Source organism: Halichoeres trimaculatus, unplaced genomic scaffold, assembly GCF_033239565.1.
Source record: "Halichoeres trimaculatus isolate MK-OKI-2021-1 unplaced genomic scaffold, fHalTri1.1 fHalTri1_scaffold_18, whole genome shotgun sequence".
Classification (NCBI taxonomy): domain Eukaryota; kingdom Metazoa; phylum Chordata; class Actinopteri; order Labriformes; family Labridae; genus Halichoeres; species Halichoeres trimaculatus.
In genome coordinates, this window is record NW_027437196.1 from 14692412 (window position 1) to 14710992 (window position 18581).

Here is an 18581-nt window from a genome sequence, read left to right on the forward strand (position 1 = left end):
CTGTAAGACTAAATTCTGACAAAGTCTGAAAAACTCTTCCAGTCAGTGGAAAAGTTGGAGAAGACAGAAGCACCCTGCAGGTAGGCAGCAAAAAATACAAATGAGTTATGTGTGATGGATGAGCTGCTTCTCACTTTTCCTATTTATGAGGTTGCAAGTCCAAACCACACCTGGAGGAGGGCGACATTAAATACAATATCAAATCTCAGTCATTTCAGCATTTTCCCTCCTCAACACTGAGACTGCTGAATCTTTCCAGCCGACTGTTGTTTGGACAGATCTCTGCAAGTTTCTGTTCCCCGCTCCGCAGAGCACGCTGGGCAGGTGCTGTCACTCTGCCTTTAATTTCAGACAAGAAACATCGTCATTTATCACCAGACAGTAATGTTATATTTTCGGTGCGCCCTCAGCCTCTTATTTAGGCATGAATCGGCTGTGTTAGGAAAGCGTGCAGTAGAGTGGGGGTGAGGTGGAGCTCAGTGGAGGGGAGATTGACAGGGTGGCTTTGAAACCTTCGTTTTTCCCTCTGTACTCGATCCAGAACACATCAGAAGTCCCGCCTCGAGACGTGATGGAGTTATGTCGAGGAGAATGACAGAAGTGCTGCATCAGTGGCCAGGCACATGATGAAATACCCACATCAGTGTGTGCAGTCGTACAGAAGCCCATCTGACCAAATAAATTCTGTGTGAAAAAAGACTATTTTAGTCCACGGCATTAAAATCTGAAGAACAGGAACGGCAAATTAGGGGTTTCATAGTTTTTAACCAGTGCAGATCTTGATCGTTTTTATGTTACGATGGAGATTTTGGAATATACATAAACATATGTGCCAGAGAGCTGCAGTGTTAAATGGCACCCTATCAACTAAACGACTGGATTTCCTCATCCAGTGAAAAGAACAGTTAGCATTATGTTCTACCTTACTGGGAATAAAACCACAAAAATACACTTTCAAGGAAAACACCATAAAGCTACCAATCATGTGGAATGGCGAGTACAGGATCTGACTCTCTGCAGTGGGAAATAAAAGCAACAGAACGGCTCCACAGTAAGAGGCTCTGGAGAGCCGTTTCAGCCACGAGGAAAAAGGTAACCATGCGTTTCACAGCATCTCTCATTAACAGGCGGCCGCTGGGTGAGAGTGACAGAGGAGGTTTCAACCCAGTGACTGCAGACTGGGAGCCATAAAAGGCTCCAGCTCGCAGTGTCACAGGGTGAGTCCACAGGTACATGTGTGGAAGAATAAGAATAATAGATGAATGAGGATTGTTTAAATGGCGTGTGTTAAAGGTGGAGTGTAAAAACTCTGCAGTGTTAGGTGTGTATGTGCACAGCATGGAGGCATCACTGAACTGATTTAAAATGTTCCCACCTTTAGAGACCTCTCCCCCTCTCGCTCCCTGTGAGTGCTTTGCCCCCGTGCCCTTTATCCTCCAGACAGGGAGGGTTGTTTTCTCACCCAGGGTAAGGGGGAGACATCAGCCCCCCGTACCCCACTGAGAAGGGAGCACAGGGGGCTCGGTCAGCGAGAGAGGGAGGCCCCCGGTTCCCACATACTGCCTGGTGTTAGCGTTCGGGCCGCAGCAGCGCACCTCCAGTAAACTCACACCCTGAGTCAGAGCCGAGCTGTCAGTCCGCTCAGTGAGCTCAGCCTCAGTAGGCTTCATTAAACACATCAGCACAGACCATCAATTAGCTCCACGCTCAGCTACATGACAGAGCTAGCATAGGAGAGGTGCAAGTTCACTTTTTCTATGGAGAAAAGCATATGTACAAAACATCTTTTATTTTCATGTTTTAAAGTTTCCTTTTTTAAAGGAAAATCTAAGACTCTTTGAAATTACATAAAAACAAAAAATGAATTTATTTTAAACTAATAAACTAAAAAATTAAACATATTTAGTTTTTTTGTTTAAAAAGATCTTGGCATCCAGAATATTGCTTGGATCTGGATCGTACTTTAACATCTGTCAGAAATTATTGTGACCTTGTCTTGTATTGTTTTGCAAAGCAATCCGACCGTTTATCGTGGAGTTATATACACATATGGTGAAAACCGCCCTATCTCACAATGATAAAGAATCCTTTGAAAAAATCCTGGATCCAGACGGTGATCTGAATCACCTCCAAGTTTTAATCACTTCTTCCTTATCCCATTTTGAACATTTCCTGAAAATTTCACCGAGATACGTTTGTTACTTTTTGAGCTATGTTGTTCACAGACAAACAAACAGACAAACTCTTCCGAAACCATTACATCCTTGGCGGAGATAATGGTTTGGTCATATTCATAATTTTTCTCCAGCTAAAAAAAAATGTAGTGTGACCTTCATGTGCAGAGCGACAAACTGTTTGACCTGTGTGAGAATTAAAAAATGAGTGTTTTTCTGTTTTGAAAGATATTGTGTTGGTTTGCCCAATTTGTGCTTGGGCCACTCACATTTCTTCAAAAAATTTTAAATACAGTTTCAAAAAAAAAGTTTGAAAGTAAATTCAAGTTCACTTTGAGCAACTGTACTTAAAGTTCTTCTCTACTATTTCTTTTTTCATTCTTTATTTAGAGGACAGTTGTGAGCAGTTTACAAACTATAAGTCATGCAGTAACAGAGGGTATAAAGGGTCCTTAGTAAAACATCTAGATGTCTTGAAACCTTTTTCCTCCTTAAAACCCTAAACATTTTCTTCTTCTTTTTTCTAACAATAAGCTCCTTATTACTCTATTACTACATACAGTCTGTAAGAGGGACGTGCAGTTACCCTGGTCTTCTTTCATATGTAGGGTGACAGTTCAATATTGTTTCAGAGCTGAGGGCCAAAGAGAATGAAAACAAAATACAGAAAAAAAAGAAAAACAAAAAAACTCGAACATTGTATGAAATGATAAAGATATAAGACATCTGTAACATCAACTGTTAATTTACCAATTCCTGGAAGTTTGGTTGAAACTGACGTACATGTGAGACCCTTCTCGACCATAATTGCTTAAATTCATCCATTTGAAAACAAAGTAAGAAGGAAATTTTTTCCATAATATATATTCCATTAACTACATCCTCCCACTCCTATCATGAGGGGTGGGGGTGTCAGGATGTAGCCAGTGTTTCGTTATGGTCTTTTTACATGCAGTTATCACAGTGCCAAATAAGTAGACCTCAAAGTGCCCGCAAGGCAGTCGACTTTTTCTCCTCTCCTAATTTCTACAGATAATGAGAGATTGTGTTGTCCTAAAAGGCCCAAACAAGAAGATCAATAAGAAAATCCCAGGTGTTGGTTGGAAGGGGAAGTAAAGACGGGAGAGGTTTACTTTTTGCCTCCTCTGATGTGTCTTTAACCAAACAGTGAATGAAAAAGGAAAGCACTGATCCAGAAAAGGGTTCGAGGGGAAAGAGGGAGAGGGAGAAACGTAAGGGTGAAACTGATCCCTGTTGACCCCTTCGGCATGCCCTCTTTCTTTTTATGACTTTCCTCTGAATCGTCACTCACCAGCTCTATCAACACGGCCCAGCCTCCACTCTCACACACTCTCTCCCTCTCACACACACTTGAACACATTGTACACGAGGACTGAGTGTTTGCTCTGGCTACTGCAGGCTGAGCACGTTATTCTGCCGTATTGTGATGTTAAAAGGCCTGTAAATGTTAAGAGGCCTGGTGCATTGTTTGAAACTGGTTATTTAATTACAAAAACAAGCATTTAACAGAAGCTGTGAGGGGACAAAACGTGCTGTTGTGAGTTTATATGTAATGTTCTTGTGCAGAGGCTGGCAGAACAACAGTGTTAAGACCTCGATGGAGCGCTCACACACACCACTAAGACCACTAACTCTGCACCTGTGTTTCAGCACTGCCTCTGGGGTCTCCCTTTATGGCTTCGACTAAATTAGATGGACCATATGCATTTCTGCACATGCTTAAATACATAACTGCTGCTGGCTGCGGTATTTATAGTTGGACTCTATTTAGCTCTATCGGAGGTGGAGGACTGTAAATCAGAAGAGAGGAAACACAACTGGTTAGGCATTGCTGAGAACTGGCACTTAACACTCGGAGCGGCCGAGCTCATTTTAAGAGGAGAGATCAATACGCCGTCGAGAGAATGTCACTCCTCCTCTGCAGTGATTGTTAATGACAATCACTGCAGCGTCTGCAGAGACAGCTTCATATTAGACGCTCTGAAGAAGTTCACAGCAGACCACAGATTGATATTTAAGCCATGGAAATACTCGGAGGAGAGAAATCTAAAGCTTTAAAGTGACAAAACAAAATCTAATAATTGTGCCACTGAGAAAGAGCAGAAGAAACCTACGTGTTTCATTTATTCATAATTCTATAAGCAGCCAGAGCTGCCAATTCGTCTGTGAACGGTTCCATCACACATGAAAAGAAATCAAAACACAGGACAGATGTTTGGGCAAAACCACACTGAAGTGTCGTCACAAACTGCCATCTTTTTAAATGATTGGGGCAGATCTGTACAATAAAGTGCAGCTCCAACAGATTCTACACAGCCAGGGCATAAGGAAATATTTAACCAGCCAATTGCAACCAATTAACTTTGATCACGATGACGGCGTTTGGAATCTCAGTCACTCGTCTGGGAGAGTATGAGCATTTTTCCCTGTCTCTCTTTCTCCCTTTTTCCCCTCCTTCTTGGGTTTGTTTCATGTAACACAGCAGAACGCAGTGGTGAGTAATGAGACTTGGCAGAGGGGCCACAGATCTCTTCACACTTAAGTATCAAACAAAACATTTCCTCTACTGTGAGGTCAGCAGAAAGCAGGACAGTGAGGGAGAGTAATCGGACAGCGAGTTCACATTCACTGGGAGACTCGAAGGAGGAGGAGGGGGAGAGGTGTAGAAATCTCTTCAACAACAAAGTCAGTGAAATCATACAAAGATTAATAGAAAAAGCAGGAAAATGAAAAGAGAAGTCAGGATTTGGAGCCGTTTGAAATCTGTGCTAAATATGTTGGGAAAAATGTGACACATGCTTATAGCCTGAGCTCTCCCCAGAGAGAAGTAGACACTCAGACACCCCACCACACACACTCTCTCAAACACACAACCCCACACCAACACAAACACACACCTCCCTATCCTTGATCCCTCTATTCCTGTGCCCCAGGGGCAGATTTTACACCAGCCGTACATGAATCAGGGAGGCAAAGAGGCGTGGGAGGGGAGACGGAGGGGGATTTCATGCTGTGACGAAGGGGTCTGTGCCGTGGGTGGACAGCGACACCGAGCACAGTGTGACACACAGACAGACACACACACACACACAGAGTGGACACAGAAAACACCAGAGCCTGACAAATTGAGCTGGCCTCTATAGGAGGGGGAGGAGGGATCGGGGGCAGGGCTGGTGACCCAGGAATGACGGCGACTGACAGCACATGTAAAATTCATGGTATCCCCTGGGCTCCAAGGTAATACTTCACCACTATGGGACATGATAACTGAGAAACAGGCGTCACGCTGTGCAGCAAATGTTGCTGCTTTCAGTACAAACTTTGCAGACTCCTCTTACACTCCTGTTTGAATATGAACTCCTCTGACCACAGAGATCATCATTTAATAAATATGAAAAGCAGACGAGAAGGAGAGCTCAAAGAAAGCAACAACCTACCTCTAAGTCGTTGAAGAATAAGTGTGTGTCAGCCAGGTTGAAGATCATCTCTTCCATTCTCAGGCCTAATGATACAGAGGTGGGCGGGTCCTGAAAACAGACAAAAACAAATAAATACCTCTCTTATGCACACTGAGAACTTTTTTTTCCATTTTGAAAGCGTTTAAGTGAAACAATAAATAACGCTGTTTCCCCTTAGTCACTCAATTAACGCTGGATCCCTTTTAAATTCCTCAGCAGGCCGTTCCCATAAAAGAAGACATTAGGTGGACTTGAAAGTTTGGGCCTCTGTTTACGACCCTCCGACAGGGACCAGAATAGTCATCAGAAATGCCACAGACTTGAATGAATGCAGTAAAAGCATGTCTCTTCTCAGGAGGGGTGGTCGATGCAGAAGAGTCGGGGTCACAGTCTCATCGTAAATAGCCCCCTCTCTGCATACTTGTGCTGATGCATCATGTGATTGCAGACTTTTCCCTTTGGAAAAACAGACTTGTGTGTTTTGTTTTAAGTGTTAAATAACTTTGAACTTCCTCTATCTGCTTCTCTGAAACTTAGCTCAAATTGTGTGTGTGTGTGTGTCAGTAATGTGACACGTGCTGTAATGGTGGTTATATTGCTCTGTCTGTAAGATAACACCAAAGAAGAGAGAAGAAGACTGTAAATAGTTAATGAATCTGTGACAATGTGGGTTATTTCACCTTTAAAAAATATCAAAAATGCAAAAGGGATTTTTACAAACACATTACTGTTGAGTAAGTATTTTTATCAATTATCTGTATTCATCCCCCATATTTTCCTATCTGTGAGTGCTGATGATGAAAATTAGTTTTCAGCTTTAAAAACATCTTTAAAGTGTAAAAACTGTAAAGTTAAACTTGCTTTGATTCCTGTTTTACTCTTAGTTTGAACTTGTTTTATCTTGCTATGATTGGCTCCTCTCAGCAGAGGATGAAGATTGACAATCCTAGTTTACGGGTGGATTTCGTGCAGCTGGTTAAGACTGCCTTAAAGACGGCTCAAGCAGCACCAGAAGCAGGGATTACAAACTTAAACCACCCGAGGACACACCTGAGCTTTCTCCTGATTAGCTGTCACACCCCACAATGCTTATGTTTTCACTAAAATGACAGGAGGACAAACCACACAAGTAGAGCTCAATCCCCACTTCTCGCAGCTCGCTCCTTCCTCTTAACCTCCCAGTTTGAATCAATCTTTCAGCCAGAACTCATCAAAAATAATTAGCCTCCCACATCAGCAGAACGCCACCTCCCGCTCTCTAACCTCTGCCGCTGCTCTGTGATTTAGCACTCTGGCTCAGTTCGGTGGGAAAGGGCACTCTTCTCCGGTGCAAGTGAATCCTTTCCAATTAAATCTAAACAATCAGTCAGTGAGGGAGTTAAGAATACAAGCAGGCCAGAAGGCCAAAGTGCTGCTGCTGTCACTGCTGCAGCACCACCTGTTCTGAGATGTCAGTGCCATCCACAGGGGCGCCAAGTCCTCCCTCCTCCTCCTCCTCCTGAACCCCCTCACCAATAACAACACCCCCCCATCCCCACCCATTTTAAGCTCGAGCTCTGGGCAGCCCAATGGCAGCACAGCTGGCCTCAGCCATCAGCTTTATGGGGGTGAGCTGCCTTGATGCCAATTAAAAGAGCTGATAAGAGCAGCAGTGTGTTTGTGTGTGTGAGAAAAAAAGGGGAGTAGGTGGGAGGTCAGGGTGAGGGAGGGAAAGTGTGGATGCTAACACTCTCGGATACACATCTATTTATAGACAGTTTAGAGCTGTGAGAAGGGAAAAGTATGTTTTGATTTTTTTATCTGTGTCTCAGGGATGGAGCTGACATAAATGACAGATAGGAGGAGAGAGAAAGAAGGAGAGAAGGGAGGAAGGGGGTTGTTGTGAGGAGGTTTGTGTCCTCACTTTCTTTACTGAAGATCTGTGATTCTGATAACGTGCTTTGTGGTTACTCTGCCTTAGCATGGCTTCCCTTTAAAAATGTAATACTGTCAGCAGGTTGGAGCATGGGAGGAAGAGGAACTTTGTTTAAAAAGTTGACTAAAAAAGGCAGAGAGGAAGAAAAAGAGAACAAAGGAGAAAAGAGAGAATGAGGGAGGCTCTAGCGGCTGTTACGTCCTATATGAGCTCTGATGGAGCGGGCCCTTATGGAGTCAGGAGCGTTTCCTGTTCCAGAGGAGCACACTGGGGACTCTCTCTGTGTGTGTGTGTGTGGTTGGAGAGTCCCTCATCACTCGGCCACAGCTCCCTAAGCCTCAGCTCTCTCTTTACCCAGCATGCAGGGCCCAGAATAAAGTAAATAAACAGTGGAGGGTCGCGGGGCAGCCCTCTTTCACCCCAAAAACAAAACACTGCCCCCATCAAACACCCCTTCATACCAGAACAAAGGCAAAGAGCAGCGGCTGCAGACGCTAAGCTATCCGACATATGAGGAGCAATATGTCATTTCTGACTTCAAACTCAGACACCTCAGAGCCAAAACAACTGGTGATTGGAAAAAAGCTAGTCTTGAACACAATAAAATAAAAAAAAGAGTCACCCATCTCCTTCAAAGTTGTGTATTTATGATTTTTTTCCCCTCATGTGTACTCAACCTAAATGGGAAAATATTAGCGGAAGCAGCACTTTGAAGGCTATATAGAAACCTATGACCCCAACCAAACCATGAGAATAGGATTCTGCCTTATTTCCCAAATTGTTTGCTTTGAAAGTTTAAATTTAGAGAGGCAATTTACATGGGACAACAAATAGCAAAGCCTAGAAAAGTAAACTCGTCTTTTTATGAGCACACACAGTGACATGGGAGGGAAAATGACCTGCCTGTGTGCTAATAACATATGTTTGTGTGTTTATTTGTGCATACATATGTAATAGACTTTAAATGAACTCTTATTAAAGCAGGTTTGAGGGAAAGTTTGAGCTCTGGTTTGAGTTTTGACTAGACTACATGTGGGCTTGGTCTCTGGGGAGGCAGCGGCCTGAAAAGGATGGATTGAGAAGCACTTAATTAAACTAACAATGTGGCATTTCTGAAGGAGAAAGGAACACTTAAGATGTGTCAATAGACATCCACAGTGCAACTGTTGTGAGCCCCTGCAGCCGAGCCCCGTCCGGCCGTGCATAGCTCCAACAGCTGCAAAGAGAGCTCAAATACTTGCCAAGCCTCATTGGACCTATTAAAAAAAGAAACAATTATCTGTACATTGAGTTCTGCTCAATCTTCTCACTGTGGACTCAAAATGAAGTGAAATCTATCCTCCACTCGATACCATTTCCCCCATTTTCTGACCCTTTTTTTAAAAAAACACTCATTTTAATATTTATGTGTTTTGCTGATAAAGTACACCACTACTGCCACAGTCTGATGTCACTCACCCGTCCATATCTGTTGGCATAGGAACCCGTAAGCAAGGAATGGAAAACGATGATTGTTTCATCCAGGTCCCAGATGAAAACTCGCTGCAGGGATGAGGGGGTGAAGGGAGGGGGAAAGAAACAAAGAAAAACAGGGAGAAAAAAAGAGGTGAAAATCAATGGGGCACTCTGTAGGGCTGCAAGGTGATCCTCCTGGTCAATAGGCCAGGAGCGTGTATTTGTGTGCCACTGGGACCAGGATCCATTTGCTTGGTTTGGTCACCGCAACACTCCTCCCATCACCCCACCGCACGCTTTCCATCTCCTGCCCTTTACATTAGAGTAATCAATAGTGACAAACTAATTAACTCGATATGTTAACATGCTATGATGTCAGGGCTATAATGGGTGCTATTAACCTTGTTCAAATTCATATGGTATTAATGAAGAGCCCTGTGAATTACCCAGAGATTATCCTGACACATGGTCACTATCAAAGAGTTTTATGGCCTCATGGTGCCACGCTGCCATTGTTAGTCACAGCTAGTGTCCAGTATTTGATGACTAGAATATATATATTATTCACCTCAGTGATGACTCACTTCATCTCAAGGCTTATTGTTAATTCACGAGGTATACGTGAGATCTTTACATAAGTTTAGTGGAGTCATATATTCCACAAATCATCAATTATGCATTTATAGCTGCGGAATCAAATATTTAAGAATTAATGCCCATCAAGTGTTAAAGCCAGTGTGGCAGCCATATAGTGAGTGGATTAGTGTTCGCAGGCCTCAGACAGGGCGAGGCCGTCTGTCGCCAAGGTAGCGGGCTCACCCTACCTCAAGGTCGGAGTCAGGCGGCGGTGATGGGTTGTTGTTCCTTCTTCCCCGGCCACGTGACTTTCCATCCGAGGCCCGACGCAATCGATCTGAATCTGAATCTTTAATGGGGGTTGATGGACTGTGGATGGTACTGTACTCCGCTGGAAGGAGGGAAAGAAGTATAAAAAAGAGAGTATTAAAGATTTACTATTAACTGCTTTTAAAAAGGAGTCTGAATGACCATTTGACCTGACCAAGGTTAAAATAGTTTTGGATTTGCCATTATAGATTAGTATTAGTTAGTTTTGACATTTTTTTTCCATTACTGTTTAGTTTTAATTAGTTTTGGAGCGGGCATTCCAGTTTTTATTTAGTTTTAATTTTTGAAACAAGGCTTAGTTTTAGTTTAGTTTTAGTTTTTCGTACCTTATTAACCAGGTGCAGGATTCAAAAAGGTTAAAGTAAATATTTTGTAATACAGTTTATTTTCCAGTCCAACATTGTGCTCACTGCTCAGTCAATGCTGATACTGAACTGTTGGCTGCTGCCTTAAACACAGGAAAAAATATAAACTTAATACAAAAATATAAACATAAATTACATAAAACAATATCATATGAGCTTTAATAATTAGAAACTTGGACTCTGTAACAATAAAGTCAGACTCACATGAAATTAAATTATTACAGATGCTCTGATTCATTGCTATTCTACGTTTTGTCGCAGCACAGCGCACAGCCAGTCAGTGCAGTAAACAAGCACGTCCCAGTACGTCGCTATGATGGTGCCGTACAGCACTGACAACTGCCAAAAACTGTCTGTAAAATGTAAAATAAAATGTAAAATTGGTTGGGAAAATGTGTCGGATTAATTTAAATACTAAAGGCTATTAATATTGTCAAAAACTATAGCTTAGGAAATTTTGTCTTTAATTTTTGTTTGTTTCAGTTAGTTTTGTGAACACAAGATACAGTTTTAGTTTACTTATCGTTTTTGTTTTCTTTTCTAGTTTTTATTAGTTTGAGTTAACTGCAATGTATATTAAATTTTAGTTTTCCTTTTTAGTTTCGTTTTAGTTAACTATTAAAACCTTGGACCTGACAGAGGATGCAGGTTTAAAGACATTTTTAGAGGTCATGAGAGCGAACAGGTCAGAGCAAAAAAAATTACATATAGAGAATGATACAGTGAATACAATCCAAAAATTTAACCGCTGTGGGTGAAAAAAGTCTTAAAGTACGGGAAAGATTGTGTGCTCTTGAACCCCAAATGATGTGAATTCCTCTGTTATAAAAAGACGGGATGGTATAAACCTGAGAGGATTGAATGGAAACTGTAAGAAAAATCCTTTAAGAGAAAAAAGATAACTTTCCTCTTAAGACTAAAATAAAGAAACCTTAGCTAAGAAATGGAACAAGTGGAGGAATATTTCACCACTTTCTTGTGAACGTATGGCTTTCACAAATGATGTTTAAGAGCAGATTCCAACTACAAACAGAACAGATGTTTTATCTATAATTGAAAACAAAGTATATAATTGCATTTGTTAAAGTTTGGTGTCTTGAGAGATGGTTGATAAAATTGGACAAACTCTTTAAGATAGAATCTTCTCTGGATTGCCAGATGATGCATTAATGTCTCATACAATCACAATCATTTGTGAATCTGATCCCAGTTTTTATCTTCTACTTTTTTTCACATGACGGCACGTTTTTAAATCTGGGCCTGTAGAGATAAATACTTTCAGTTTTCAGCTCATGCTTTCATATCAGGAGCAGTGTTAAGTCAGTGTATTTTTCCTTTGCTCACAGCAGGATCAAACCTCTTATTCAAGTTTCACAAGACATCCCACTGCCTGAGGTTTGTGTCCTACCTGCAGGGTTCTCTGTGAGCGCTTGGCTAGTGATCGCGACGGGTGGCTCCTGGAGGGTGTAGGTAGTGGTGGTGGAGGGCGTGCTGGGGCTGGTGTTGTTACTTGTCATGTAGGGTGAAGTGTAGGGTGAGCTGTTGTAATACTGAGCGTACTGCCCCTGACCGAAGGCTGGGTAACTGGGGTAGTCCTGTAGAGAGAGATGGAAATGGTATAAAAGAAAGAAGGATGAAGAGAGAGATGAGAGATAAAGAAATGTGTTGTGCAAAAGAAGATTTGGATGAAAAAGGAGGATTTAAAAAGGGTCAAACGCTCACAGAGCTGAGGGGGAGAAGAAAGAGGCTTGGCAGAGTAACGTGAGATATGCCCTGCACCAGTGTTGCTACTTTACAGCCCAGATTCCAAAACATAAATGCAAACACATGTCTGTTCTGTCCTACATCTGGACAGTGATCTGTCTTGTTTTTTTCTCTTATTCCTCTGTGGCATAAGACATTTGTGTTGGAGGAGGCACAGTAGTTAATCCTGCGTACAAAGCTTTTGACATCCGGAGTGATTTATGTTTGAATATGTCACGGATGAAATGTAACATATTGGGTATGCATGTTTCATAAAGATCTCCAGCTTGGAAAGAAGCCTGCAATTCAAACTTATATAAACTGATAGCTTCATACTGATAGCAGAGAGCAGAAAGAGGAGGGAGCAGAGTTAGTGTACAGATACCTGTTGTGCACTGTTAAAGCCGGTTGAGTTTGTCAGGGAGTTGTTTCCTGTGTACAATCCTGACGTTGTTGTAAAAGTACTTCCTTGAAGGGAGAAACAATAGATGCTCTGAGTTACACATGCAGATTTTTACATACAAAAAAATCATTAGATATGGTGGAGCAGGAGCAGAGGTAAAATGGGACATTGTTCAGAGGAGAAAAAGTTAGTTCTTTGTGAAACAACTATTTGTTGAAGAGAGAGGCCTGAGGGAGTGCTCCCACAGTGGCCTTATCTCTCTCCTCTTCCTCCCTTATCATTGATTGGATCAGGCCTGATGAATGACAGAGGGGGGCAGAGGAGGACGAGGGGTGGACAGAACCTGCCTCTAAAAGTCGCCCAAGCCCGCACAATGTGAGGAAGACAAGAGACTGTTGTGTGTGAGCTACTGGGGGGTGTAGGGGGGAAGAAACAGGGGTGTGCACGGGCAGTGTGGTGCGACAGAGATGGTTCACGTGGGAGGGTTTGCAGCCAAGACCCAGCACCAATGAATATGTATGTGTCTCTTTCACTTGCTCAAAGTAAGGCCCTCCTGGGTAATTAAATCATTCAAAGGGGTTGATAGCATCTAATGACTTAATAATATACATGACATGAGCTATAGCAGTGGTGGGCCCCGAGGACACGGCTCCTCTCTCAGTCTTTAGCAAAACATCCACCTGTACCATCATGTCGGGCTGAGGAGCAGCTTCAAGGAGATCACAGAGGAGAAGAGAGAGCAGGAGGAGAATCAGTAGCATCAGGGTTTTATGGATTTTATTATCACTGCATGACTGACTAGAAAAATAAAAGTGGATGCAGAAACTTTGATATTTTGTTAACTCCTTACTGCCTGAATTAATTAACAATTGAAAAAATAGATCGTTTTCATGTGTTTTTTTTTTGCATTATTATGTGCATATGTTAAATTATATGGAGACACAAAACAGTTAGAAATAAGTTATATTATATTCAAAGTAGGGCTGGGCAATGATTAAAACTTTTAATTGTAATTAATCGCATAATTTCCCTGATTAATCATAATTAATTGCATTGTAAATTCAAAATCTAACAATGAATTCAAAAGTAGTGTACATAGGCATCAAGGGGTTAATGTTAATCAAAATGAAAAGTGTTGTATCTTACTGATGAAATCTAAATATTAAAGACCCAAAGCTGGAAAAAAAGCATCCTACATACCTTTTCAAAAACAGCAGGTTGCTTTTTTAAATGTACACTTTAAAGGCTGCAGTCACTTCTTTGGTTAAATAAAGAGTATTTTAACTTTGTGGGTCTGAAAAGAGTTTTAAAAAGTAGTGGAGTGCATCAATGTGACATATGACATGTATAAAGTGACTGACCCCCTTTATTTTTTGATCATTTTTAAAGACTGTTTTCATCCGTGCTCATTATTAAACATGCAACAATGTAACATAATAAACTGTGACAGCTGTAAAGCTTTTGATACTTTGAGGAGTTGTATCACTCATCACCTCAGTGTCCCTCCAAAAGCCAAAAATCATCCCGAGCTTCAGTGAAAACGAAGGGGGAGATGAATTTACTGTTTCTAAATGGGGGCGTAATTACACCTTTGTTCCTAAAGACAAACAAAGGGAGCTCCTTTCATCCTGTGGTCATTGGCCCCATCAGGAGGGCCCTCCCACACCGTGACAAACGTGAAGCAGCTTTCAGAGCAGGGAACTCAGGGGAGGGGGAACATGAAGGGTACCGTATCAGAAAACAACATTAAAAAAAAAGAGATGTATTGTTGAGCCTTGTCAGATACGCTGTACCCAGCACTGTGGCTAAAGAAGAGAAACAAACACCTCCAAACTCCTAAAGTTTCCAAAGCCCTTTAATTATTTGTGCAGTTTCTCACCCTCTGCTTCCAGCATTGACACACACAGCAGATTTTTACCTTGTTCTCCATCCATGCCTCTACAAGTTATTTCATCATAACTGCTCTTTCTGTCTTTGTAGATTTCGTTTGATATTTCAAGGCCTTTAGGGGAAGTTTTAAAACTTTCTGTTCTCTGCAGAAAGTTCAACATCAAGTGAAAGTCTTGGAGAACAATAAGACAGATACCAGGAGGAGTGAGGCTGCGAAGGACAACAAATTAGCCTAATGCACAGTTCAAAAAGTCGTAAAAGCTCCCACTGGCAGGGTTGGAGGGTTACTGCTGGGGAGAACAAGGAGCCACATAAAAGCCGAGGGGACCCCTGCAAGCCAGGCGAGAATGAGCCCATGCTGTTGGGAGTGGTGGTGCGGGTTATATTCTGGGAGGCGGGGGTCTTGTGGTTCCCCAGGGGGCATGTTTTCTCTCCCTCCCCCTGTCCTTGCTCCAGTTAGTTCACTCACTCAAGAGCAGACATCATCCCTCCTCCCCTCCTCCTGCTCCTTCCCTCCTGCCTTCTGGCTCCACAATTGGAAGTCCATTTGCTCTGCTTGATCAGTCCCCTTGCCATGGGCTATGTCTATCATCAGTGCACAATATTTGTAGCAGAAGTTTGTATGCCCCACTTGGGAATAGGCTATCAGGTCCAGATGGGCTCTCCTTTTAAAAAAGACGACAGAGGCTTCAGCTTCCTCAGCTCGCACTGAGACAGAACACTGGAATCCAATTATTCACCTAATAAGCATCTGCTCGGCCCAACTATCAGAAAATATCTCCTCAACTTCACACACCTCTAATGTTTTATACTTTTTTTCTAAAAAAAATCCATAAACTGACTCAAGGGACTTCACACAAATATGCCGTCGTGATTTTAGCTCCATGGCATCAAGAACAAAAGCAAGCTGCAAAAACATTAATCTAATCGTCCTCTGCTCTGACAGCTGGCCACAGGCTGGTGGCAGGGACACGGATGGCGAGGGGGAGTATCAGATGTGTGCAAAAAAAAAAGGGTCTTTGGTAGGGACACCCAGGCCTGAGGCCTCACAGGCAGATCAATAGGCCAGAGAGAGTAATGATGATGGTGTGGCAAAGGGCCAGAGCCACAGTCAGAAAAACTCAAGGCCAGAATAGTGGTCAATCTGTCATCTGACAAAGCTGTCAATTACTAACACACTTAAAGCTACATGGGGCTCAGGATGGACACAGATAGTAGGAGCGTGAGGGAGAGATGCAGAGAGATGGAGGGCTAGAAAGAGACGGAGCAACAGCATAATACTTGGAAGATGAATGGGCACATAATACTGTCATCGTGAGTTAAACCACTAAGAGCAGGATAGCAGCTTCTGCATTCTGCCGCACATGCTCCCTCTCTTGTTCCCTCTTCTTCTCCTCTCCCTGTCTCGCTCTGTCTCTGCCTCTCCCTTTTCAAGTGCATCGACTGCACGCTGCAAAACTCCGGCTGTGGCTGACAGTATTTGCCTAAGAGGCGTGGAAAAGAGGCTTCCCCACGCCACATCTGCTGCTGAGCTGGCATTATTTATTGTGAGATGCTGTGGAGGCTTTTCAGCAACATGCGGAGATGTTACGACTGTCACACATTAGACACTGCAGAGGAGAACAGGAAGACTTTGGTAAACGTTGGCCTGTGCTGCCACTCTCGTGCAGAGGGGATCGAGGTTTAAACTGATACAAATAGAAAGTAATAGAAACATCACAGAGCAGAAGGCCCTTGAGTTAAAAGTACGGGGAAGTGGGAGGAGAAAAGGGGGAGTGCAGGGTGCAACAACTCATCTTTATCGTTTCCAAGGCCATAAATCTCTTTGGTCTCAGCTCTTAAACAAATACAAATATGATCACAGGGAGAGAAAAACAAAGACTGGGGAGTGGGGAGCGACATGGCTGGTGCCTTCTAAGTGCTGCCATTTTTCCATCTGTGTTGATTCTTTTAAGAGGAGAGGAGAAAGAGGCAGCCGTTGTGGCTACACAAAACGACTGCCAGGATGCAGCCATCTTCAGGGGTGAGAGAGAGGGCCATGCTGTGAGTCAGTCGAGGTCTGAGTGCTATTAAATCAGGGACAGAAACCCTCTTCCTTTTGTGTTTTTTTTTTAAAGAGTCTAAGAAACCTTATTTGGGTGGGCTAAGAAAAGAGAGCACTTGGCAGAAAAACTGACAAAGTGATACAAAAACAGAGAAAAGGAGACCAAAAAAAGATGAGTACTTGAGGTTTTAAGAACAGAAATAGATAATGCAGAGAGCAAAACAGGAAAAAACATAGTGGCATCCATTCCCTGTCATTTTTTTAGACTGTTGGTAGATCAAAATCTGCTTAGTGGTTTTGTAAACCTCACACAATGTCAACCATTTCAGCTGTTCTGCTTCTGCTGCTTTAAAATATGGCATGCATCCATCTTAAAAAGACAGTGAAGGCATCCCACACTGCAGATTAAACTTCTTTGTAAAGATACAAAAAAAAGTTCAAGTCGTCCTCACCCTGCATCTGGTAACTGTAGGGGGCCTGTCCCGTCTGCGGCGTGGTGAAGCCAGAGCTGTAGCTGAGGAAGCCCGTCTGTCCCGGGGATTGGGACTGACTCAGACCCCCCTCCGTCTTTATGCCTGCCCACAATGGACCTAAATCAGTTAGTGACACCAGATCGGTTTGATGCACAGACAACAGTCAACACAGGTTTAAATTACACTGCACACTGCTTCTGTCTGTTAGCACAACAAGCTAATCACAAAGCACGAGAGCTGATTATCTGATCAAAGATTTTGCTACTGCAGAATACTTTTATCTCACTGTGGAGATTTCACTTGGCTGTAAATCCAAAACGCCTGCTGGAGCCATGATTGTTGATTTAATCCTGCCATTTGTGTTATTATTGTTATTACCATCCAAAATAGGTCATCCTTAAAAAGTTGCACAAGTAATAAAACCTTCTGCTTGTGTTTGTGAGTTAAAGTTGCCGTTGCTTACACTAAATCAGTCACGATGCAGCCTCTATGCAGCAGTAGGTTGCAGCACTCCATTCAAATAAACAGAGTAAATTCCTCCACATATTGGAGAGTCTTTTGGGGTCAAAACACTCCAAAGACTTTGGACAAATAAAGCCTTCTGTGAGCCATGTCCTCGCTGCTTTCTCTAGCGATGCCAGAGGAAAGCAGGTTTTGTTTTCTGATTTTTATCTCTAATCTTTTGGATCTTTCTGAACAGCTTGACAAGCAAATTCTGTTTTATTGCATTGAAGGAGAATGTGCAAGCTCCAAACATCAACTCTGCTTCGGAGTTAGCTCTGATTTAACGGAAGAATTTTGGGAACTTAGTTTGTTTTGAGAAAGGTTTTGTCCAGGCCAAAAAAAAGGGAATACATTTAGTTGTCATTTACTCCTCCTTTGCATGCATACGATACAAAGAGCATTAATAGATGACGTGCATTTTGAAGCGAGGAAGGAAAAGCTTAAGGTGTGTCTTGGAGAAATCTTACCATAGGCCGGGATGCCATAGGGCTGGCCAGGCTGGGGGTAGCTAGCATAAGCTGCGGCCTGCTGCATTCCTGTGGTGTACTGCGTCTGCCCGTACGCAGCCATATTTTGGGATGAAGGGGTAGGAAGAATATGCGGATATGTTCTGCTATTTGAGAAAAGAAACAAAAGACACAAAGTGAGAGGGGAAGGCAGGAAGAAAGGGGACAACGTTGTACCCTACAACCATAACACAAACTCTGCTAACTGACAAATTCCTTGTGATTGTGCTACTTCATTTCAAACACACAGCCAAGCTGTGAGGCAGATAGCATCGCACAGCTCGTACACACAGTGAAAGAACAATAAATGGCGAAGGAAATTTTCGCAAGATAATAATTACAACAGATTTAAGAGTGCGCAAGCTGCAGACATCCTGGCAAACAAAGCTGCTCGAAAACCCCCGATCTAGCAGAAGGATCTAATTAAAGATCCAAATGAAGTTGGATGCTGCTTATTTTTAAAAGAAAAATAAAAGAAGCCTTACTTGGAAGGGTAAATCTGCGGAGAGAACTGGTGAGTTTGTCTTGGGCTGAAGCCACTGGTTCCAATAGCTGAGGAGAGTTGAAAAGAAAAGAGGCAAGCACATATTTAAACATTAAGAAATAAGGTAAATATTATCCTAAGCCAATAGAACTTCTGGATTCCAAGGAAATAGTAATTACATTGCATTACTCTATTTATTTCGCTAACCTTATTTAAGGTTGAAACCCGGAGAGTAATAAT

The 18581-nt window shown here is 42.5% G+C and overlaps 1 protein-coding gene across 11 annotated transcripts in view; it reads right to left on the reverse strand.

Moving 5' to 3' along the window:
• Positions 1 to 18581, reverse strand: part of eya1 (EYA transcriptional coactivator and phosphatase 1) — an 87276-nt gene that overhangs the window by 10488 nt on the left and 58207 nt on the right. For 7 of the 11 annotated variants that reach the window (XM_074693640.1, XM_074693638.1, XM_074693633.1 and 4 more), the window contains 8 exons: positions 18343 to 18409; positions 17819 to 17964; positions 16827 to 16964; positions 12423 to 12505; positions 11703 to 11889; positions 9848 to 9990; positions 9027 to 9110; positions 5633 to 5722 (listed from right to left, as the gene is read on the reverse strand). In XM_074693640.1, the coding sequence (XP_074549741.1) occupies positions 5633 to 5722; positions 9027 to 9110; positions 9848 to 9990; positions 11703 to 11889; positions 12423 to 12505; positions 16827 to 16964; positions 17819 to 17964; positions 18343 to 18409 (938 nt within the window). The remainder of the gene's footprint in view (positions 1 to 5632; positions 5723 to 9026; positions 9111 to 9847; positions 9991 to 11702; positions 11890 to 12422; positions 12506 to 16826; positions 16965 to 17818; positions 17965 to 18342; positions 18410 to 18581) is intronic. The other 4 variants (XM_074693635.1, XM_074693632.1, XM_074693636.1 and 1 more) reach the window with 3 other exon arrangements.